A 25,084-nucleotide genomic window follows, 5' to 3' on the forward strand; every position below is an offset into this window, starting at 1 on the left:
GCGTTTTTACAGACTCTTTTGTTTCCATTTTATATAGGGATCTATATGGATACCGGGATGGGCTGTTTTAATTTCTTTTACTGTTGTCCTACCTGGAAAAATAGTCACCATTGCAAAGTACATACAACTTCAGAGCAGCACCTAAAAAAACACTGCTGGAAATAAAAAATAACTTTTATGAGTAAAATGAGTTAAAATTGGTCATTCCTTCACCTAGTTTGCTATGATAGGATTCGGAAATCTTTATAGCTGAGGTAAAACAGCTAGAAGAGTTGTAGTAATTGTTTTCTCCCTGTGGTATTACGTTTCTCTGTTTAGCAGGCACAGTGCTGTCAGTGTGTGTAGAGGAGGAGGCTGGGCAGAAGGCGGGGAATGGAAGCAGGAAGTGCTCGGCTCTCCTCACAGAACTGAGTTCTCTCCTCATCGTACAGAATGGTTCAGGAGTTCCATGTTCTATGCTGTTTCTCCTGTCACACCTTCCAGGTGCACCAGGTACCTGAATCCTTCTTGTTCCAGTGTCCCTTTATTGATATTTGTTTCTTCTAACCAACTCCTTCATTCCTCTACAGGTGAAGAAGAGCAAGACATGGACTTGTAAACTCTGTGGAGAAAAACAGTCCCTGATAAAGGTAAGTGATTTCCTGTGCTATGTGTTCTGATTCTGTGTATGGACTTTCTGAGCCTGTTCAATGACCGTAGTCTGTACAAGTCTATGGGTCTGCCATGGGCATGACTGTCTTTAATCAGTATACGATCTAAAATGTTTATATATGTTCGTATTCTTTCAGTAATGCTTACCACCCTATGAAAAGTGAGCTGCAATGGATTGCTTTTCTGGGGGTGGTAGGTGGTATAGCAGCGGCTGCCAGGTGTTTAGGAGTTACTACTGCCACCTGTGTTTTTTGCTTTTTTTTTTTTTAATAGCAAATTTATAATGCGGGACCACACCAAATCTGTGAGCCAAGCGTTTGGTTTGTGGTTGCGGTGTAGCCTCGTTGATTTTAATTGGCGAGTTTGACAGGCAGTGCCGTCTATCAAACTCTGCAGCCCGAGTCAGTGCCTGTTCACACATAAACATACATTAACTACTTCAACTCCAGAATATTTAACCCCCCACTTCATGACCAGACCATTTTTTGTGATATGGCACTGCGTTACTTTCACCCCCACTTTCCTGCCCAGGTCAATTTTAAGCTTTTCAGCGCGGTCACATTTTCAATGACAATTGCACGGTCATGCGACACTGTAACCATGTGACATTTTTATAATTTTCTTCACACAAATAGAGCTTTCTTTTGGTGGTGTGTTTTTTTTTTTTTGTACAAAAAAAGACAGATTATTTTTCTTCCTTAGTTCCTGTCAGTAATCTTTGAGGATGATGAGGAGGGCACTGATAGGCTGCACTGATGAGGTGGCGATGATAGGCAGCACTGACTGGCATCACTAATGGGCACTGATTGCAGGCACTGGTGGATACTGATTGTTGGCGCTTTATTGTAATCAGTGCCCTGATTGTAGATCTTGATGTCCCCTGCGAGGAGATGCCGCTGATCGGCTCTCCTCGCCACGCAGATTACCAGCATTTCCATGTTTACATGTGATTGGACACAACCGATCACATCGTTAAAGAGCAACACGTGAGGGGCTGTTCTGGGACGACATCATACAATGTTGTCCCAGAACGATAGCCGCACCGCCCCTCAGCCATTTGACGTGGGGGGGGCAAGTGGTTAACTGACGATTGTGCAGTCATGCAACGCGTTACCCAAAATTGATGTCCCTTTTTTTTCCCCACAAATCAAGCTTTCTTTTGGTGGTGTTTGATCACCTCTGCGTTTTTAATTTTTTACACTATAAAAAAAAAAGAGTGACAATTTTGAGAAAAAAAACTATATTTTTTTTTACTATCTGCTGAAAAACCTATCCAATAAAGATTTTTTTTTTTGTTAATCAGTTAAAGCGGTAGTTCACCCTCTCGTACTTGATGTTACCATCGAGACAGGCATTGTAGCGCGAGCTACAGTATGCCTGTCCCGATTTTTTTAACCCCGTACTCACCTTGTAGTCGTCCATCGTAGATTCCGGCTCCCGCGGGGAATGGGCGTGCCTATGGAGAGGGAGGATGATTGACGGCCGGCCCTGGCACGTCACTCTCCCCGAAGACAGCCGGAGTAGGTCTCGGCTTTTCACGGCGCGTGCGCACAGGCTATGCGCACGCGTCGTGAAGACCAAGCCTATTTCGGCTATTTCCGGAGAAGCGTGACGCGCCAGAGCCGGCCGTCAATCATCCTCCGTCTCCAGAGGCACGCCCATTCCCCGGTATCTTCGATGGACGACTACAAGGTGAGTATGGGGGGAAAAAATTCGGGACAGGCATACTGTAGCTCGCGCTACAATGCCTGATTTAAAGGTAAAAGAAAATTTTTTTTTTTTTTTCCCGTCGATAGGGTGAACCCCCGCTTTAAGGCCAAAATTGTGGCTCAATAAGTGTATATTGATTGGTTTGCGCAAAAATGAAAGGGTCTAAAAAACTAAGGGATATATTTATGGAATTTGTATTTATTTATTTATTTATTTATTTATTTATTTATTACTAGCAATGGCGGCGATCAGCGACTTATAGCTGGGCTGCGATATTGTGGCAGACAAATCGCCTGACACTTTTTTGGGAACCAATGACACCAATACAGTGATCGTTGCTAAATATGTACTGTCCCTGTACTAATGACACTGGCAGGGAAGGGGTTAACATCTAGGGTGATTAAGGGGTTAAATGTGTGGCCAACATGTGTTACTGTGTGTGCTGTTTTTTACTTCCTGCTCCTGTCAGGAGAGAGCCCCATGTTTGTTTACCTTCCCAGGGCTCTCTTCGGTAGTGTCCGGAGCCGATCGTTGGGTGCCGGTGACCATGGCTGGCAGCTGCTGATTGGTTGGTGCTGCAGTCAATCAAAGCACAGCCTGGGCTCTCTCTCTACCCCAGCACGCGGATCATGTACGTGATCCGGCGCAGAGCGGCTGCCCTGCCGCAGTATAAAAAAGAAAGGCTGTCCCCCCTCTGCTAGAAAGGAGATGAAAGACGTTTCCTGACCTGGCACATCTCATGACCAGAGATTCAGATAAGTAATTTTAGCATTTAACTTAGGATTTTTTTTAAAACTAACCTACAGTAGCTTATTACACTACACTACCCCTACACTGCCAGTCACATTTACACGGTAATCAGTGCATTTTTTAGCACTGATCGCTGTATAAATGTGAATGGTTCCAAAATAGCGCCAAAAGTGTCCGATTAAAAAATATTTTTTTATAAAAATGCCATAAAACTATCCCCTATTTTGTAGACGCTATAACTTTTGCGCAAACCAATCAATAAACACTTATTGACATTTTTTTTAACAAGAATATGTAGAAGACTGAGGAAAACCATATTTTTTTTTAAAATATTTTTGGGGGATATTTATTATAGCAAAAACTAAAAAATATAGCCTTTTTTTTTTTTTCAAAATTGTCGCTCTATTTTTGTTTATAGTGCAAAAAATAAAAACTGCAGAGGAGATCAAATACCACCAAAAGAAAGCTCTATTTGTGGGGGGGGGGGGGGAATGGGTGTAAATTTTGTTAGGTAGCCACGTCGCACGCCCACGCAATTGTCAGTTAAAGCGCTGCAAGACCGAATCGCAAATAGTGGCCTGGTCTTTGGCCAGCCAAATGGTCCGAGGCTGAGGTGGTTAATAAATAGTACAGGGAACAATGTGCAGTAAACAATTGCAGTCCATCAGAATTCACTTCAGTGAAGCCAGGCGAGCAGGATATTGATTGTGATTGGCATCTCTGGATACTGCACTGTGCACTAATCCTTTTGCAAGTGTTTATTTATCAAAAGAGCAAAACTAATTTTTATAAAAGGGATGATGTAAAGAAACAACTTTGTTTAGTGTGTGAACATCACAATACCTGATGCTCTTTTGATTAAACTTTCTAACATCCCCTGTTAATGTATATTTACATATCTGCTGCCATTTCTACTTGTCTGACAGGTTTTTGGACAAGGCTCTGCTGCAGATTGCAGACGACATGTCCAAAAGTTGAATCTCCTTCAGGGTAAAGTGGAGCAAACGGCTATTACCACCACTGGGTAAGTTTGATACAGGTTACCGTTACCCCCATTTTGGGGCATGTTTTTAAAACCGGTTTGTCTTATTTAGATTGGATGTAAACCCTCACATATACCCAGTAAAGTGAACAGCCTTAGATGGTACACAGAGATTAAACAAATCTCCCTACATAAGTTTTACCTGTATATCTGCTGTCTTCAGCTTTATATATCCTTTAGAACACCTCGGCACTCCAGCTGTGGTGAAACATCAGATCCCATCATGCCTGTGATTGTCAGGGTCTTGCAATGTCTCATGAAACTTGTAGTTTCAAAACAGCTGGAGGGCCAGGTTGCCTACCCCTGATTTAGAAAGTGCACACGGTGTTACAGATTTCTTTTCTTGTTCAGCACTGTGTGAAGTCTGGGCATACAGCCAAGACAGCTGATTGGAGAAAAGGCACGCACACACCCCCACTCCACATTGGTGAAGGAAGAAATGTGCAGAGCTCTACTGTGAGAAGGCATGCTGTCTGCTAATCTATTTATAGCAACCTCCCACAACACAAATTTCAGACTGCTTTTATTTCCTGTGTCGGAGAACTTATCAGGCTGATAACGGAGCTATGGAACAGGGGAAAGCCATGGGACTCGTGCTTTAAAGAAAGATAAGAAAACGCTGCAGATATGTCCTCAGCTCAAATTTCATGAGTTATATCTATTTTAACTTGTGAGTCTAAATTGGGTCAGGGTTTACTGCAGGTCAGGCTGGATGACTCAGAAGCTAGAAGGCGGAGGCCTGGAGAGTTGATCTGCATACTTAGGCGAGCCCTTAAATATAAATAAGCCCTGCCAGCAACGGGGTCGGGTGAAAGATGGAGTGCTGAGGAGATTGTCGGTGGCACTGGACTGGGGGCTCTGCCTCAGGCTGGAGCTTGGGCTGGCTTTCCCAAGGAAGCAGTGGGGAACAAGGAGGACAGTGTAAGTACATCAACACACCTAGGGATTTACAAGGGGAGAGACTGGCACATGTAACAAGCCTTTCTGGAACACGGCCTTGAGCTTAATCTTTCCCTTGCCCTGGGAGATCTTCAGAAGCAACCAGGTGGAAAAGCCGCCAGGTGGGCTCGTGGTTCCTGCAGATAGTAGAGCTGGGATCAGTGTCTACAGCGGAGTTGGAGATACTCCGGTTTGCAGCCTACAACACCTTGTGCTACTTTCCAAGGGACTGAGAGTTCCTAGGCTTTTGCATCTGTGATTATCAGAGACTGTTAAAGCGGTAGTTCACCCATTTAAAAAAAAAAAAAAAAATCTCCCCTTAGCTTCCTGCTCGTTCGGTCTAGGGGAATCGGCTATTTATATTAAAATATGTGCAGTACTTACCCGTTTTCGAGCTGCATCTTCTTCCGTCGCTTCCGGGTATGGGTCTTCGGGAGCGGGCGTTCCTTCTTGATTGACATTCTTCCGAGAGGCTTCCGACGGTCGCATCCATCGCGTCACTCGTAGCCGAAAGAAGCCGAACGTCGGTGCGGCTCTATACTGCGCCTGCGCACCGACGTTCGGCTTCTTTCGGAAAATCGTGACGCGATGGATGCGACCGTCGGAAGCCTCTCGGAAACCTGTCAATCAAGAAGGAACGCCCATTCCCGAAGCCCATACCCGGAAGCGACGGAGAGGATGCGTCTCGTAAACGGGTAAGTACTGCACATATTTTAAAATAAATAGCCGATTCCCCTAGTAATAACGAGCAGGAATCTAAGGGGGAAAAGTGCCCTCTAAGGGTGAACCCCCGCTTTAATATTCAGGTGGAGGGCAGTTTTGGATCATGTATATAGGGAGGGAGGTGTCCCTGTTATTGTTGCAATTGAGCTGGGCATCCCATAATTCCTATTTTCCATTCAAGTTCTAACCCCTAATCCACAAAAAGAAAGCTCAAAACTGTTCCTTGTGTCTAGAGAAAGTGTGGAAAATGCTTGTTGCTTGTTGCTGTGTAGGAGTGGGGAAACCAGTCGTTTGCAGCCCCTGTGGGGGTAGTGCTACACATTTACATTGGTCACTGACTGAAGGTTTTAGTAAAAGAGATGCAGCAAAACAAGCAGGCAAAATGCATTTTCAGACGTAAACAGATGGCAGTTTCTGTTTTCCATTTCACAGACTTCCTTTGGAACAAAAGAAAGCGAATGAGCACAAAAGAGTTGTTGTCACTAGCAACCAATCAGATTTGATTTTTATAAAATGGGGCACTCGATTAACTGCTTTATTGACTCTATTATACCTGCACAACAAAAAGACACTTATCTACTAAAAAATACTCCTTTATCCAAAGCATCAGCACAGGCATAAGGCCCCTTTCACACGGACGGCTGTTCTGCCGCAGTTAAAAGCATGTTTATTTTCTGTGAAATTCAAGACTCCATGCACATCGATCAGCTGCATTTGTACAGTGCGATTAGCTGCGTTTACATGCGGTTGCGTTTAGCTGCGGCACGATATTGAACGGGGATCCAACTTGTATCCCCGCCAATACCAGGCACTGTGTTTGGTATGTATCATGAGGGGGAACTCCACGCCAAATTTTAAATAAAAAACCGGCATGGGTTCCCCCTCCAAGAGCATACCAGGCCCTTGGGTCTGGTATGGATTTAAAGGGGAACCCCTACCCCGAAAAAATGGTGTGGGGGGTCCCCCTAAAATCCATACCAGACCCTTACCCAAGCACACAGCCCAGTCGGTCAGGAAAGGAGGTGGGGACAAGCGATCGCCCCCCCACCGTACCAGGCCGCATCCGCATGTCCTCAACATGGGGGGGTGCTTTGGGGCAGGGGAACGCCCTGCAGCCCAACACCCCCCCCCCACCCCAAAGCACCTTTTCCCCATGTTAATGAGGACAGTGGTCTCTTCCCGACAACCCTGGCCGTTGGTTGTCGGGGTCTGCGGGCAGGGGGGCTTATCGGAATCCGGGAGCCCCCTTTCATAAGGGGCCCCCAGATCCCGGCCCCCCACCCTATGTGAATGAGTATGGGGTGCATGAGAAACAGGAAATAAGAAATTCAGACAAAGGAAAAAAAACATTTAGAAGAGAAATCGAAGGAAAAGGTAAGTGAACCAACAATGCACTAGCTTAAAGGAACCTATTTAGAAAATAAAAAAACTAACCTTTACAATCCCTTTTAATGTTTTGAGTGTTTTTTTCATTCATAGTGTATGATCTGTCTTTTGAAATGTTTGAAGTATCATCTTGGTGTGTCGCCCTTTGAAAAAGTTTGGATACTAAGGGCCTGTTTACACTGGTCATGTCTGTGTTATGTTGCGTATTAACCACTTCCATACAGGGCAGTTATACACCCATCCATACCAGGCCTATTCTGGCACTTCTCTCCTACATGTACAAATCATATTTTTTTGCTAGAAAATTACACAGAACCCCCAAACATTATATATGTTTTTTTAGCAGACACCCTAGGGAATAAAACGACGGTCATTGAAACGTTTTATCTTGCACGCCATTTGCGCAATAATTTTTCAAACGCCTTTTTTTTGGAAAAAAATTGTTTCATGAATTAAAAAAAATAACAAAACAGTAAAGTTAGCCCAATTTTTTTGTAAAATATGAAAGATGATGTTACACCGAGTAAATAGATACCTAACATGTCACGCTTTAAAATTGCGCACACTCATGGAATGGCGCCAAACTTCGGTACTTAAAAATCTCCATAGGCAACGCTTTGAATTTTTTTTACAGGTTACCAGTTTAGATTTACAGAGGATATCTAGTGCTAGAATTGTTGCTCGCACTCTAACGCACGCGGCGATACCTCACATATGTGGTTTTAACGGTGTTTACATATGTCGGCGGGACTTGCGTGTGCGTTCGCTTCTGCGCGCGAGCTACTGGGGACAGGGGCGTTAAAAAAAAAAATTTTTTTTTTTTTTTTTTTTTACATATTTATTTCTTTTTTTACACTTTTTTTTTATTTTTATTTTTTTATTATCACTTTTATTCCTATTACAAGGAATGTAAACGTCCCTTGTAATAGGAATGTGTGTGACAGGTACTCTTTATGGAGAGATGCGGGGTCAATAAGACCCCACATCTCTCCTCCAGGCTGGAAAGCATGAAATCGGTGAAAAAAAAATCACCGATCTCATGCTTGTGGTTGCTTATCAGCCGCAATTGCGGCTTTGTTTACTTACGAGGACCCGGGCGTGACGTCATCACATCGCGCCCGGGTCCTCCGACGGTCATAGAGATGACTGGTGACCATCTGGTCACCAGTCATCTCTATGCTTCCTGCCAGCGCCGGACGATTCGTTCTCCGGGCCCCCGATGGCACGGGAGAGCCCGGAGAAGCACCGGATGGCGGTGGGAGGGGGGGGGATGTCCCCTCCCGTCGCCTGTAAGAACGATCTAGCGGCGGAATCGCCGCTATGATCGTTCTTACGTTGTGCAGAATCGCCGGCAGGAGAGAAGGATATCTGAATGATGCCTCTCGCTGCAGGCATCATTCAGATATCCACCCGGAAAGCCCAGGACGTCATATGACGTCCTCCTGGATCGAGGAGGGGTTCCTGCCGCCGTCATTTCACAATGACGCGGTAAGGAAGTGGTTAATGTGTTGCGATAAAGCGGGCCATTTATTTGAAATTACTGCCTAATGCATCACAGCTGAGGAGAAGGTGTTGGGGGGGGGGGGCATTTAAAATGAATGGCACTATAGCACAAGAGCAAACAGAACATGAATGGAATATGGGAGTTGACATTGCTAGCTACTTTTTAAAGGTGCAGGTTCGGGGGATGTCATTCTACCTACTGTACCTTCACTACCCAGTGTACCAGTAAGGATGAGCTCAGGCGTGTTCGCAACCCGCACATGCAGAGCCCGCCAGGAAGTCAGCACTGCACAATGCTATTTTTCCCGATCTATGGCTGCAGAGAGTGATAAATGTCTCACTGCCTGTGATTAGCGCTGTGCAGTGCCGACTTCCTGGCGGGCTCTGCACGTGCGGGTTGCGAACACGCCTGAGCTCATCCTTATGTGCCACTTGTTGAATGCTGGTTCTAGTTCATTAAGTCGCTCCTCTCAAGTACATCTTCACATCCAGACTTTTTTTCATTACTGAGGTTAATTTCAATAAACTATTAAATTGCCCCATTGAGATCCAAATTTCATTATTGCATGATGGGAAAAATCCCTAGAGCTAGGTAGCCAATGCACCTGAAAAAAATATGTCTGGGGTCTATTTTTTCCTGTCTGTAATGGAAATGGTTATGTTCCCTGTTATACTGACAATGCCTGCTGAGAAAAATTTCTACTTGTTCTTTGTTTACTCTCGCATTTATTACCAATTTTTGCAGGCTGAACTGGCAAAATGACGCCTGTGAAAATGATTATGACAGCACACAAAGTTCTGGGTCGTCGCAGGTATCTGACACTTTTTCTGTGCTCATTCTTAAGGTTAAAGAAGATATAATTGATAAAAACAGCATTTTAAAGTAGTTACATAGTAGACAAGGTTGAATAAAGACACAAGTCAAACCTATGTGTGTGATTATATGTCAGTATTACAATGTATATCCCTGTATGTTGTGGTCGTTCAGGTGCTTATCTAATAGTTTTTTTTTTTGTTTGTTTTTTTAACTATCGATGCTCCCCTCTGAGACCATCGCCTGTGGAAGGGAATTCCACATCCTTACCGCTCTTACAGTAAAGAACCCTCTACATAGTTTAAGATTAAACTTCTTTTCTTCTAATTTTAATGAGTGTCTTGTTAAACTCCCTGCCGCAAACAAGTTGTATTGCTATTGTGGGGTCACCAGTGGGGAATTTGTAAATTTAAATCATATGCCCTCTCAAGCGTGTCTGATGTCTCACTACATTCTTTCTACCTTGTCTTTTTACTGAGATCGCATGGTTGGCTCACTGATGTTGACCCTCTAGCTTCAGTATTCTTAAGAAAGGGTATACATGCATCGAAATTCAGCCAGTTAAGCAGGAATCTGACAAATTTGGTGTGTGTGTGTGTGTGTGTGTGTGTGTGTTAGTCAGTCCGGTTTCTGTTTAACAGAGGGTAACGACCGGCTTCTGTCGATTTGGTCCTGCTGAAAAACCACAGTGCTATTTGCGCTTATCAGTGTATTTTATTTGCGGGGTCCCTGCTGTCAGAATACAATAGCGTAGCAGGGTAAATCCTTGCATTCACATTGCTTGTATGGATGCAGGGATACCAGAGTTTATTTTTTATTTTATTTTTTATGCTTTCTGACCTGCCTTGTCTGCATACATATTGTAGGTCAGTTACAAGTATTGCAGTCAGGATCACAGCATAATTTTTGATATATATATATATATATATATATATATATATATATATATATATATATATATATATATATATATATATTTCACCAATTTTTTTGTTTATGGCTTTCTAAATGTTGTAAATATTGTAGCATTATTATTATTATAATAATAATAATAATAATAATAATAATAATAATAATAATAATAATAATAATGATAATGTATTGTATATTTTGTATAAGAACTCCAGTTAAAAATGTTTGTTTAAAATCTGCTGGGTAATAACTTGTAATTGTAATGGGGCTTATGCTATCGCTTGATTCATTGGCTGTTCTTTACAATTTTATTCATGGCAGGACGTATAGTTTTTTAAATACTTTGCAAACTCCGACTGGAGCCTTGCAGCTCCTCTACACACAAGCTGCACTGCCGTCTATCCGCCCCTGCTTTTCTCTTGTCTATTTACAGAACACTGAGAGGATTTTACTAAAACTGGAGCAGAATGAATCTGGAGTAGCTGGGCATGGCAACCAATCAACTTTTTAATTTCAGATTATTCAGTTTTTAGGTTAAAAAATAAAAGCTAGAAAGTGATAGGTTGTGCACAGCCGCTCCAGTCTTAGTAAATTCCCTTCTTTGTATTTTGTAAATGGGCTCAGAAAATACAAGGTGTTCTGTGAAAGTGCAAGAGTAGAAAGGGGAGGGCAAACAACAGTGCAACTTGTGTGTAGAAGAGCTGCAAGTCTCTTGTTGAAGCATCGGAAAAACAGCAAAAGCCAGCATGAATAAAAGCATAAGGCTGCATTCACACAGCAGTTCAGTGGCAGTAGATTATTGCTGGTGGTTGTAAATGCTGTCTACACACACTGTGTGAACAGTTGCAGCTGTCAGATTTGTACTCTGCATCTCAATGGTCGGCGCTGTTGCATGCAACCGCTTATGTGAGCGGTTACATACAAGTAAAGATTCTTACTGGCACTGTTTACAGAACGTGTGCTTCCACTTCACTTCTGTGAAGTTTTGGCTTCAGCTTTCAGCCAGTTGGTTTGCGGGCATCTGGGGGTGGCTGAATGCCGCCTCTGAATCCAGCAAACTATATGGTGTATATGTAGCCTAAATTGTAAAGAACAGCCAGCAATGTAGGATGTGGCAAACACCTCATTACAGTTAACTATTTGATACCAAGCAGATTAAAAAACGAGCAAACTTGTTTTCTCTTTCGTTCATAGACGGACACAGCCTTCATTGACCTTAGGGTTATGCTTCTTCCTACCAGGAGATTTAGGCAGAATTCTACAGCACTTGGTGTTAAAAACTTTCCTTTATGCCGCTCCTCCCAGGTTGCGTGGCTCCCCCGGGCATAACCCACACCCTGCTCTAGCAGCCTCAGTTTGTTTTCGACAGGAGGTCAGGCTCTCTCTGGAGTTCCTGGACTCTGGAGTTTTTTTCTTGCGATTTTTTTTTTTTTTTTTTTTTTTTTTCTCTCGCTTTTATTATTTTGTTCCTGCGTTTTTGAATCCTGTGATTCTTCTATCAACAGCCGACTGGGTGACAGGCTGGGTCCTCGACCCTTGTAGTCCCCCCCAGGTTTGGCCTTCGAGCGTGTGCCGGCCCTCAGCTCAGCTTTGGGACGTCCACGACAGGCCCCGTTGCTCCAGGGGCGGCCGGGGAACTTCGGTTCTAGGGCGCACATATGACCGGTCTCTATGGCCTTGTCGCAGTGTGTCTGGCCGACAGCCATGCCGTTCGCGGACGTTGGTTCTGTCTGGGATACCTGTAGCCGGGTATTTGCAGGACGGGTAAGTAGTGGCCTCTTACTCAGGTAAGTGGTCTGGCTGGAATTTTTCCCTTGGGAGGTCGACTGAGGGTTTTTTCGCTGCTTTCCTCTCTCCCTTATTCCTCTCCCTCCTTCCCCCTTGGGGTGACGGCTGTGCGGGTTTTTTTTTTCTGGGGCTCATGTTCACTGGACCCGTGGTATGGCGGGGGCTGTTTGTGTCACTGCAGGGGACTGTGGTGTACTTTTCTGGGCGTTAGCTGTGTGCTGTGTGGTGATTTTTGTAGCTGACAGTTTGAGGTACACTGTCTTTTTAAATCTGCGCCACGGCGGCCATTTTGCTGGAGCCGTGATTGCATTGTTCGGCGGCCATTTTCTTGTGGCCAGCGCTGTTTTCAGCTCTAGTTTGGCCTCTTGTGGCGGTTTCGACGGGGAAAAAGACCGCAAATCCGTCTGAGGGGACAGACGCAGCGCTGCAGCTCCACCAGCACAGCTTGTCCTTCACAGACCGCGCTATACAGCACAGCTTGTCCTTCACAGACCGCGCTATACCGGGAGGGTGGTGAGTCCCAGAGGCCCCCATACTGTTCTGGCAGCCAGGAGGTGACCTGTGGGGAATTTTTTTCCTGCTTTAGCAGTGGGGGTGTCACGGCAGCTGCACTATGGAGCCTGAATCAGGCCCCTCATTCCTAACAATGCCGGAGTTAACCCTTAACGCCCCTTCCCCTGCCACATCTGTTGAGGCAATGTTGGCTGTCCTGGAGTCTTTTCTCACCAGGTTTGAAGCAGCCAGTGCTCGGTTGGGGGGGTAAAAAGCGCCCCCCCCCCCCCGGAACCTGCTTCTGGGGATGTCTCTGAATCAGATCATGCTATTGTTGCTTCTGGTTCTGTAATGTCGGAAGATGCGTGCTTATCCCACATGGACAGCGAGGATGACTCTGCTGCGGAGTCTGCTGACAAGGAATTTGTTGGAGCTCTTATTACAGCGGTGCGTGAGACTCTACATATTGAGGTTGAGGCGGAGACACCAGCGGTGTCAGTCCCTTTTGGGTTCCGCAACAAACCACCGCGTGCCGCTAAAGTATTCCCCTGTGTTCCTTATTTGGACAATGTTATATAAGGAATGGGATACGCCGCAAAAAGCTTTTACTGTTCCTAAGAGCTTTGCTACCCGTTACCCCCTTGAGGAGGACTTCTTAAAAAAGTGGGTCTCTCCTCCGTCAGTGGACCCTCCTGTGTCCAGACTGAGCAAGGCTACTACGTTGCCTGTGGAGGGGGCTCCTGCATTCAAGGACCCCGCTGATAGGAGAGTGGAGGCCGTGGGCCGCTCCCTGTTCTCGGTAGTGGGTTCGGCGGTGAGGCCGGCTCTGGCCGGGACCCTGGTGGCGCAAACCCTGACTGAAAGAGCTAAGCTCCTGCTGCAGGAGCTGGAGGTCCAAGGTGCTTCCAAGTCCTCTAGGGATCTGGCTGAACAATTGCTTCAGGGCCAAAAATTTCTCTGCGAGGCGAACATGGATATGTTGCCTTTGCTTTCCAGGGCTTCCGTCTACGCAGTGGTTCTGCGCCGCCTTTTGTGGCTAAAATGCTGGTCGGCTGACCAGTCCTCAAAAAAGGCCTTGGTGGATTTGCCCTTTAAGGGCGAACAGCTTTTTGGGGCGTCCCTGGATGACATCATAAAGGATGCCACGGGGGGTAAGAGCACGTTGCTCCCGCAGTCTGGGAAGGGTAAGGAACCTCGCCGCAAGCCAGGTCCTACTTTTACTACTCCTAAGCATTTTTTTTCATGCGCCCAGCACGACAGGAAAAGGTCCGCAAGGTTCTAGAGCCCCTACTGCAGGGCGAAAGCGCCCCTGGTTCAACAAACCCAACAAGCCTGCGGACAAACCTGCTTCCGCATGAAGGTCCGCCCCCGCTCGGGTGGGGGGACGGCTTCACGAATTCGCGGATCGGTGGAAATCTCTTCTATCCGACCGTTGGGTTTGCGAGGTGGTTGCCTCGGGGTACAAGATAGCGTTTCTTTCTTGTCCCCCAAACAGATTTTTTCCCTCCAACCTCCAGCTTCCTCCGGATCGTCGGCTAGCCCTGTCCGGGGCTGTCCAGGATCTTCTGGACAGGGGGGTGGTTGTCCCGGTTCCCTCGCAGGAACGGTTTCAGGGGTTCTACTCCAATCTGTTCGTGGTCCCCAAGAAGGGAGGGGTTCGCCCTATCCTGGACCTAAAGGCCCTCAACTCCTTTGTCAAAGTGCAAAGATTCAGGATGGAGTCGGTCCGATCGATCATAGCGGCCCTCCACCAGGGGGACTTCATGGCGTCCTTGGACATCATGGATGCATACCTGCATGTTCCCATTTGCTCAAGACACCAGAGGTATCTGCGCTTTGCGATCGGAGAGGACCACTTTCAGTTTGTGGCCCTCCCGTTCGGTCTGGCTTCGGCACCACGGGTTTTCACCAAGGTGCTCGCCCCGATCCTGGCCTTGCTGAGGCAGCGAGGGATCGCTATCGTGGGATACCTGGACGACCTTCTCCTGAGAGCTTCTTCAGGCTCAGAGTTAGAGGAGGACGTGTCCATCACGTGTCGGACTCTCCAAGAGTTCGGCTGGATTCTGAATCTCAGAAAGTCAGTGTTGGTTCCGTCCCAGAGACTAGAACACCTGGGGCTGGTTTTGGATTTGGGGGAGGCAAGAGTGTTCCTCCCATCGGAAAAACTGGAGACCCTGCAATCTGCAGTGAGACAGTTGTCGACCCAGAAGTGGTCATCTCTTCGCTTCTGCATGAGGGTTCTGGGTCTGATGGTAGCCTCCTTCGAGGCGGTCCCGTATGCCCAATTCCACACCAGGGTACTTCAGAAAGAGATTCTGTCACGTTGGAACAGGGTCCCATCTTCTCTGGATCGCCAGATTCGGTTGAGCCATCTGGCCAAGTCTTCCCTGGCGTGGTGGCTGACGTCTTCGGTCCGGGAAGTCTTTTTTCTTCCGTGCCGCTGGACAGTGGTCACGACGGATGCCAGCCTCTTCGGCTGGGGGGGCGTCTGGGGCACCCAGTCAGCCCAGGGGCGCGGGACTCGGGAGGAGTCCCGCCTGCCGATCAATATTCTGGAGCTCCGAGCAATCAAGCTGTGCCTTGCCAGGTGGTCCCTGGAGCTGCAGGGCCATCCTGTCAGGATCCAGTCCGACAACGCCACGGCCGTGGCGTACGTCAATCATCAGGGCGGCACAAGGAGCTCGGCTGCAGCGACGGAGGTCGCTCACATTCTTCGGTGGGCCGAAAGGTCCGTTCCGGCTCTGTCGGCCGTATACATTCCAGGGGTTCAGAATTGGCAAGCCGACTTCCTAAGTCGCACGACTCTGGATCAAGGGGAGTGGTCTCTCCACCCGGAGGTGTTTCAATGCCTGTGCCTAAAATGGGGCACTCCAGACGTGGACCTTCTGGCATCCCGTCTCAATCGGAAGGTGCCACGGTTCGTGGCCAGATCAAAAGACCCGTGGGCGGACGCGTCAGACGCGTTGGTGGCTCCCTGGGGTCACTATCACCTGATTTACGCCTTCCCTCCTCTAAGGCTCCTCCCTCGCCTGCTGCGCAGGGTGGAAGCCGAAGGGATTCCAACAATCCTGATCGCCCCAGACTGGCCACGTCGCTCTTGGTACGCGGACCTGGTACGTCTGGTGGCAGACGCCCCCTGGCGTTTGCCCCTGAGGGAAGATCTCCTGTCTCAGGGTCCGATCTTCCATCCTGCTTTACGGTCACTGGCTTTAACGGCGTGGCTGTTGAGAGCCAGGTACTGAAGGACCGGGGCCTGTCGGGCCCGGTACTCTCTACCATGCTGCGTGCACGGAAGTCCACTTCAAGAAAGATTTACCATCGTACATGGAAAGCCTACGTCTCTATGTGTGAGGAGATGAAGTGGCACCCCCGTACATACGCGGTGTCCCGGATCCTGCTGTTCCTTCAGCGGGGTGTGGACCAGGCTCTTAGAAGAAGGAAAATCACCGCTCAAGGTGGGTCTGCTATAGGGTCATACACAGGTGTAGGATTCCAAGGGTGCTGGCAGTGCACTAGGCAAGCATTGGCGTAAAATGAAGGATGGATGGCCGCACTCCAAACCAAACAGGTTGTCTTTATTTAAACGAACAGCAAAAACATACCAGATCACAGCAACAGAAACAGGAGGATAACCGACGTTTCGCACTGACTTGGTGCTTATTCATGGCTAACATGCATTAAGACTGTTTAGTATATATAGAGATCAAAAGCTGGCATGTGACCTGATTGAATGATTGGCTGGGGGTGGCCCGCAATCACTGGACACACCAGAAGCCAATATCAGGTCACAGACTGCTGGTGCATACCAAAAGGGAAAAAAAGCAAAACATTTTTTTTTTAAAGAAAAACAAAATATAAGTAAACAAAAATCCAAGGTGCCAAAGTACAAACATAATCTTGCCTTGAGCACGATCAAGAGCCAGATTTCTGCTCTGGCTGTTTATTTTCAGCGTCCCTTGGCGGCGCACTCCCTAATTCGCACGTTTGTGCAGGGGGTCCGTCATGTGGCCCCTCCGGTGCGCCCCCCACTGCTTTCATGGGACTTGAATTTGGTCCTCTCTGCGCTTCAGCGTGCCCCCTTTGAGGACATTCGGGAGATCCTTTTGCTGACTCTGTCACAGAAGGTGGTCTTTCTGGTTGCTATTACCTCTATCAGACGAGTGTCTGAGCTGGCGGCCTTGTCTTGCAAGGCCCCCTACTTGGTCATCCATCAGGATAAGGCGGTGCTGCGCCCGCACCCCTCTTTTCTTCCGAAGGTCGTTTCGGCCTTTCACATTAATGAGGACATTGTTCTTCCATCCTTGTGTCCTCAGCCGAAGAACCCAAAGGAAGCCATCTTACATTCTTTGGATGTGGTTCGGGCCCTTCGAGTTTACTTGTCGGCGACAGCTCCGTTCCGGAAGTCGGACTCGCTGTTCGTGTCTGTGTCCGGTCCCAGTAAGGGCCTAGCTGTCTCATCGGCCACCATTTCCAGGTGGATCCGACAGGTTGTGCTTAAGGCCTATGCCCTGAAGGGGCGGGCGCCTCTCTTTCGGGTCACGGCCCATTCGACCAGGGCGATCGGGGCCTCCTGGGCTTTCCGACATCAAGCCTCTGTGTTACAGGTGTGTAAGGCTGCGACCTGGTCGTCGGTCCACACTTTTTCAAAGTTTTATAAGGTGGATGTGAGTGCATCTTCTGATGCCTCCTTCGGCCGCAGGGTGTTACAGGCGGCAGTTTAAGGTTGGAGTTCCTCCGTTGAGTAACTCCGGTTTTGTTTGGGGTGGAACCTGTTTTTGCTGTGTTATTTTTCCCACCCCTCGAATTTTTTGACACTGCTTGGGGACGTCCCTAAGGTCAATGAAGGCTGTGTCCATCTATGAACGAAAGAGAAAAAAGGATTTTTGTACTCACCGTAAAATCCATTTCTCTGAGTTCATAGACGGACACCGCACCCACCCCTCCTTTGTTTGTACTGCTTGTTACGAACTGAGGCTGCTAGAGCAGGGTGTGGGTTATGCCTGGGGAGCCACGCCCCCTGGGAGGAGCGGCATGAAGGAAAGTTTTTAACACCTTAAGTGCTGTAGAATTCTGCCTAAATATCCTGGTAGGAAGAAGCATAACCCTAAGGTCAATGAAGGCTGTGTCCGTCTATGAACTCAGAGAAATGGATTTTACGGTGAGTACAAAAATCCTTTTTTTCCTGGAACTCTTTAAGACACATATTATAGATATTTTAGTGGGTCAATGTGTTTTTACTGATGAATTGTTGCAGCCACATATTGGGGCCCCCGTAAGCTGCTGGAGTAAATATTTGGAGGAAGACAGTGAAAATTCATGTGTAAAGCAGGAAGAGGAAGAGGACAATGGTCTGATTTACACTGACCGGGAACACTTTTACACTCGGCAGAATATTATATCAGAAGCGAGGTAAAAACACCTTTACTTTTACAGTTATGATATATTAAGACATTTTAGGCAATTGTTTTTTTTAAATATTCTTTTTGAATTTCAAGTCATACAGGAACAATTCAATCTAATAGACATCACAATATAACATGGCATGGTCAGTGAGCAGTGTGCATATACTATACTTGATTTATCATTAAATCCCACACACAGGCAAGTGTTACATTAGTTAATAACAGTGGAACAGGATTGTAGATAAAAGAAACAGGTCAGAAACCATACAACGCGGTATGCCCCATGACTGATACTTTTTTTATATAATGGAGGGGGGCTCTATTCAAATAGAGCTTGAACATACGTTTCCATTGGGGGGGGGGGGGGGTTGTTCAGTTTGTGGACAATTGAATTTGGTACAAGGGGTTTCAATGTGATTAATTTTCCTGTTTTTGCTTGTTAGGAAACGTAAAAAAATGCCACAGTATACGTGTGATATTAATGAACAAGATTTCAATAGAGACATACTGAACACTTCCAAAAGGAAAAGGACCCATGAGGTATGTGCTCGTATTTTCTGATTACGCCGTCATGAATATTGTGTGTGTTTGTGTACATAAACTATATTTGTAGTCAGAGTCTTCACTGAGGAATGCGACACCCTAACTACCCAGGCCTGAGGTGTGCCTTAGCCTAGCTGGTCAGTATGCCTATAAGTGGGCAAAAAGACCCGGAAGTAGGTGTGATAGGAAGGTAAAAAGGCCTTTGTACAATCTGTCTGGTAGAGTAACGCGCGCCCGGACAGTCTCAAAGAACGGCTCCAGTAAGCATCTGTTACGACAGCAGAAACCAGCGTCCTGAGAATTGATGATCAGAAGGAACCCCATTCGTTGGCACTGCGAAACTGCCCAGAACCAAACAACCCGTGACTGATAGATTGAGCCTACTTCCAGAAAGCACAGACATGGGAACAACTGATTGTGGCGAGAGGATACGTGGGGGAATGAAACAAGGGCTGACCTGAGGAGCCCTGTAAAACAATGCAAAGTTTGAACACCATCCAACAGGACGCAAGACAAGAACCCTGTAAAACCCCCCCACAACCCCTGGCCTAACTATCCATACCTGGTAAGGGGACGTGAGAGCTGCAAAAATGCACAAACTGATAGGAGGGAAGGGGTATGAGAGCCGGAAACCCGAAAGAGCAGTTGCTGATGTTGACGGATGAGGCCAACACGCTGTAGTGATATGCAACGATAACAGACAGAACTAGACATGGCATGACACAACCTACCCGAGTGTCTGTGACCCCCCCCCTAGAAACAGGCTGGGAATTGGACAAAAGAAGACTGGACTGACGCACCTGCCCAGAAGATCCGGCAACCTATGAACAAGAGAACAGCACCAAAAGATGATATCGGCCCAGACCCCTACCATTATGGGCCGACCCAGGGACATTGGTATTGAGTAAGGACTGCGTGGACCCGAGGGTAACCCGGCAGAGAAACTGAGGCTAACGCTGCTAACCGGCCCTGGCAGCGGGCAGGACTGATGAAGCTAAGGGTGAACCGCTAGGACGGCCAAAGCCCCCCCCCCGACTGGGCAGCAAAGAAGCGCCGACTCCATGGACGAGAACCCTGATAAATTATTCTTGCAGGAAAGAGACAGCCAAACGTAACAACAACGTTGAAACTTGCCACTGGACACCCCAATGGGCCGACCTACCTTCTTCGGAATGAAATGTGAAGAACCAGACCAAGCGCCCCCTGGAAACTGCCCCTGGAAACTTAACGAGAACGAAAGCATGACTGTCTCTGACGCTGAGATACCTACAACAGACTACGACAAGATAGTGACGAGGCCCGCGTGTGGGCCTGACAAATACTCCCGGCAGGGCCTGCCTGAAGCCCGGGGATGAGATTCCCACACCACCCCCGACAAGGAATATGCTTGGCTCAGACATGTTGAACCGAAGGTTTGACAAGACCAGTGAAAGGAGATGCAGAACTTGCCAGCAGAATGCCAGAGCTGAGGGTGTGCTGACCCCTGCCCCGGAGCAAGCGAGTTTTGAACACCTCTATCCTGACTCGTGGCGCAAGAGGCCATGGAGAGCCTATAGGCCCGCATGAAACTGCGCTAAGAACAAAGCCCAGAACATGCTCCATGCTGGTATGTGGAGTAGCTGGGATGGAATGGAAACAAACTGAAAACGTACCGCCTACCCTTCTGTGGCCGGAAAAGGAAGCCCCTTGTTGACTTACCGCTCTGCTGAGCCAAGTATGGACCAACCCCTGTGCGACAGTACTACCATGCTCAGAACCCCCACATGGGAGTAGCCGGGATGAACCAGAATGTGTTGCCCCCGAGACGTGCGGCAAGCCCAAACCCTAGGAAACGGGAAGAAAAAGACAACAGACAACCAAACATGAGACAGCCCCACCCCCTCTGTACCTGCCTGGGCGTGAGCAGAAATGACCAGACCTCAGCACATGAATGAACCTGACGACAGATCACACCCAAGTGTATGTAGTAAGTGTATGAAGTAAGTGAGCCCAAGTAACCTGCCGCAGAGACAGGTAATTATAAAAAGAAACACTCAGGGCCGATGTACCCACAGACCATGGTGGGTAGATGTATAAGCTTAAGAATGAACGTGCACGTATGAGGTATGGTATACAGGCGAGAAAATTGTGGTCAACAATCATTTAAAAACTAAACCTCCAGCCCCTATGGATCTGTAGATGTGACAGATCCTGAGATGCGCACCCTGGCTAACTATACCCAGAAGAAATGTATGACGAGACAAAGAAAGCAAATGAAACTACAAGGCTGTTTGTGCGCGTCGTGACTGCATAGCTCTGACAAGCTATGACTGAAACACGCTGGAGTAGAACCCCCAATAACAGAAAACACAACCCCCCTCTGTGCCTACCCACATAAGACATGATGTGACGGAGGGACCACAGCATGAGAATGAATCTGACAAACCCCCCCCCCCCCCGGTGAATAACGTGAGTGAGCGCAAGTGACCTGCTGCGCAACAGAACACTGAGGACCCGTGTACCCACATACCGTGGTGGATAGTCCTGCAGGTGAAATGAAATGCATAGTTATGACGTGACGGGCGAGAAGATTGAGGTCAAGAATCATTTGGAAAACGAAAACCTCCGCCCGAATGGATCTGTAGACGTGACAGATCCCGAGATGTGAGCCCTAGCCAACTGGACCAGGAAAGCAAAGAACCTATACAAGTAAGATGAGACATGGGAATGAACGAAGAAGAAAATAAAATAAAGAAAAAACTGCGCTGATTCAGAAAAGAAGTGCCAAGCTGCTACATACAAACAAACAAACAAACAAACAAAGCCAGCAAAATAGTAAACAAAAAATGTAGCGCTAACAAACTCAAACTTCAAAATATATGATACCATGTGAGGCAACAACATTCATAATATAAGTGCATGTACATGAACTACCGACACAAATATAGGTAGCCCAAATGGTGCTGAATATAAAGAAAAAAGTTGCGAAGTCTGTCTTAAAATTGAATGGACATCAATTGAATAATTGGTGCAGGAAGACAGGTGAGCTGCTATCCAATAATTGGGATACAACAGGTATTCAAGTTGTCTATAGAACTCTATGGGGATCACAATCACATCAAGGTATGGAGTGGATATAAACGTGCTTACCAGATGAGTTGGACTCTAATACTGTACAGCAGAGAGTCAGCCAGACATTGTGGTCTTTGGAAACCGGGACCACTGAAACCGAAATAGGACCGTAAGCAGGACTGGAACTCCAAATGGCGTGGACAACAGGAACGTACAAAAATAGCAATGTGGGGAACACAGGGAGAAGTAGGCAGGCGTCCCCCTCGATGTAGCCTGGTGTGAGCATCGGGAGGGGAACCGCCACGAGACTTCAGCAGCCGACCGGCCGCTTAACTACAAAACCGGAAGTGACGTGCGTCGGCTGGGCACCCAGAAACCCCACTGACGCAGGAGATGAGAGGGGAGGAGGGATAAATAGCCCTCAGACTCCTCCTACAAATCCAGGCCAGCCTTCACACATGTATGCATCGTCTAATTCCAGCCAAAACGTTTTTGTTTTTTAAACAATGTGTGAAAGTTTTTTTAAAAACTCTGTCAGGTTGTTTTTGGGAGGAGATGAAGGGAAGTCTACACATACAGACATATGCTTTAATTTTTCAACTCTATATTTGGAGGAACGGCTACCGTACATCATTTCATGGCTCTGTAACTACAATGGCATGAAAGTCAGAAAACGGTAGCTTTTATTGGAGTACGTGGTATTCTCGTTTTTAATTGTGCTTCTAATTTATGCACAGCCTTTTACCAAGGGATGTAAAGTGGTCCTATTAGCACAGGGTCACTTGCATGTAAAACATAACTGCTAGAAGACTGTATACACTAAACCCCATTGTGTACTTAAAAGTAGGGTATGCCTGTACTTTTTTGGCCCACTCCTTGAAAAGTTACTGCTTCCCTGCTCAGCAGATGCAGCAGTATTTGACTGGTAGGATCCGTTGAATACCTGTTTTCCCTGACCTACACTGTGGTTCCTTTTTGCTATCTTGTTTATGCTGTAGTGACACACGAGCAAGCGAGAGATGCCACCGTGAGCATCAGGGTATTCACATAACTGGAAGTGTGTGAATACTTGAGAGCATTTAAGTGTTGGCCTTTCAAGAAACATGCCAGAAAGCTAAGTACTGTGTGTGTCCAAGCTTATTTTGTTAGGTAGGTTTTAAAAGTGGTTGTAAAGTTATATATTTTTTTAAATTAAAATAATAAACATGTTTTACTAACCTGCTCTGTGCAATGGTTTTGCAAAAAGCAGATCTGATCCTACCCTTCTGTGGGTTCCCTGTCAGCGCTGTCTGCTTCTCCCCTTCTGTGTCTGCCTCCTAACAAAACACTTGCTATGGGTGCAGACTCTCTCCCGAGCCGGGCTATGTGTGTCTATTGACAAACACAGTGCGGCTCATGCCCATTCTTGCTCCCTTCTCACAGGATTTGATTGACAGCAGGCGCCAATGCTTTGAGAGAGAGAGAGAGAGAGAGAGAGAGAGAGAGAGAGAGAGAGAGACGCGCACTGGATTAAGATTGGGGTCAGGTAAGTATTTAGGGAGTGTTGGAGGGAGCATTAAAGACATTTTACCCTAATGGAGAGCATGCATTAAAGTAAACCTTTATGCCTTTAAAACCACTTTAACTATAAGTGACAGGGTGTGTAAATGTACTTGGTCCTTATGTAATTGCTGCAGGATGATGAAAGAGAAGTTATAATGCAGCTTTTTCATTAAAATCCATAGTATATGTGTTCATTCTTTTATGCATTTGGAAATGCTAACTGCTATGTGGCGTGTAGATGCCTAATCTTTTCCATGTTTTAATTCAAGGACAGGGCTGCATCCATAAAACAAACAGATGAGCCTTCCTACATCAAAAATGAGAACGTGGGTTCTACAGGAGATCATGGAAGGATTGTGTCACCTGCAGATGAGCCTACTTGCTCTGGTTTTAAATGGGAGAGAGATATTTTGGCTGAGGATAAGGTTAAAGAGGACATCTCCAGAACACACAGTCTTCAGAAAAAAGTAACAAATATGGACCCGATTTTAAATAAAATTCAACATAATCAGAATATTGTGCTGTCCTTGTGGTCGGCTCAGCCCAAAACAACTTATTTTGAAAGTGAATTTCCCAGGACAGTACATGAAAGTAGAATTCTGTCAGATCAGCCATCAGGCTGTGCACCTAAGACCAATGATGCTACAGCCAAGCCTCAGTGCAGTATCTTTCAAACTGATGAAGACTTTGACGAAAACTATTAACACTCCTACATTGTAATATAAGGACATCCTGTCAACTGCACACACAGACTTAACCAGCCAGTAATAAAAAGTGTCTTTTTTGTTTCTAGGAAACTTCACCATTTGCAAAGTATGCTGGGATCCCTGTTTTTTTTATGAATACTCTGTCAAGCTAGAAATTATTCCATATTTTTGACGGTTTAGGTTTTATATACTGTAACCCTTGAATAGGCTTACAAAGCACTAAAAGCATAAAATTGTAACCCACAGTAACCAACCTAGTTTTATTTTACTGAATTGGGACAAGTACAAGATTAATTCTAAATGGTTGCTATGGGTCCTGAACTTTTTGTATATTGTACTGTTCTACTGCCAGTGGTGTATATGTATGTGTGTGTATATAGTATAGTGTGACATTGGGGGATGTCTAGCTTAGTGGTAGATGCTTTTTCAGTGAGTTTTCATAGCCAACAGGAACTTTAGTTTAAGGGCGTGGTAGCACACTTTTATTGAAAGTAAACAAAGAGGAAAGTCCATACATGCATTTGATTGCCCATACAGGGGTTCTTCTCCCAAAAAGAACAACAAATGAAAAATGAAACTCCACCTGGCTCTTAAGGCTTGCTCAGCCTTGGGTGCAGTACCTTGCTGCTCAGGCCTTCCACTTCAGGCTCTCATCTGTCTCCTTCAGACTATTCCCTTGCCAACACCGTCCATATAGAGAGCATCCCCTTACTGCTCTGACCCTCAGACTTGGGTCTCTGGCTTCCCCAGTGCACACCTAGACTCCTCGGGAGGGTGGAGCCCAGAACCCCGGTCCTGACTCTACTATCAGGCCCAGACACACTTGAACAATCTGTGTGCCAGTGAGTCTCAAAACCCAGATCTCTAAGAAACCCCCGGGCTCCAGGTCCCAAAGTGGACTTTAGTAAATAATGAGGAACCTGAAAAGCCAGGTTCCTCCTGAACAAGCAAATACACTGGAGCCCCTCAACCTGCCTGGTTGAGAATCCGGTATTTATACACTAGTGGGGTACCACAATAAATATATATCTCTATGTGGTGGAGGTTTTTTTGTCTCCTTTTGGAACATGGTGCTTTCTGTTAAAAGAAAAATGGAATAAAAGAGAATTTGTATTGCTCATAAAGAATA

General features: G+C 46.5%; 1 protein-coding gene across 2 annotated transcripts; it reads left to right on the forward strand.

The window, feature by feature from the left end:
• Window positions 1-284: 284 nt before the first annotated feature.
• Window positions 285-25,084, forward strand: LOC120932533 (MRN complex interacting protein). Of its 2 annotated transcripts, none has more exons than XM_040344986.1 (7): window positions 285-492; window positions 570-629; window positions 4,038-4,135; window positions 9,450-9,516; window positions 17,965-18,119; window positions 18,556-18,652; window positions 23,523-23,633. In XM_040344986.1, exons 1-7 carry the CDS (start codon window positions 433-435, stop codon window positions 23,547-23,549), a joined length of 564 nt encoding a protein of 187 aa, XP_040200920.1. In that variant the 5' UTR covers window positions 285-432; the 3' UTR covers window positions 23,550-23,633. The 2 variants fall into 2 exon arrangements, with proteins under 2 accessions (XP_040200920.1, XP_040200919.1); XM_040344985.1 differs by having other exon boundaries at window positions 289-492; window positions 23,518-25,084.

Source organism: Rana temporaria, chromosome 3 (genome assembly GCF_905171775.1).
Source record: "Rana temporaria chromosome 3, aRanTem1.1, whole genome shotgun sequence".
NCBI lineage: Eukaryota > Metazoa > Chordata > Amphibia > Anura > Ranidae > Rana > Rana temporaria.

What these genes read in the sequence shown, in the direction of transcription:
- LOC120932533 (XM_040344985.1), top strand. Translation starts at nt 433, where the DNA reads ATGGTTCAGGAGTTCCATGTTCTATGCTGTTTCTCCTGTCACACCTTC. An exon ending in ACGGCTATTACCACCACTGG is followed by an intron (nt 4,136 to 9,449) that starts GTAAGTTTGATA and finishes CAATTTTTGCAG; the next exon opens with GCTGAACTGGCAAAATGACG. An exon ending in AAAGGAAAAGGACCCATGAG is followed by an intron (nt 18,653 to 23,517) that starts GTATGTGCTCGT and finishes TTTTAATTCAAG; the next exon opens with GACAGGGCTGCATCCATAAA.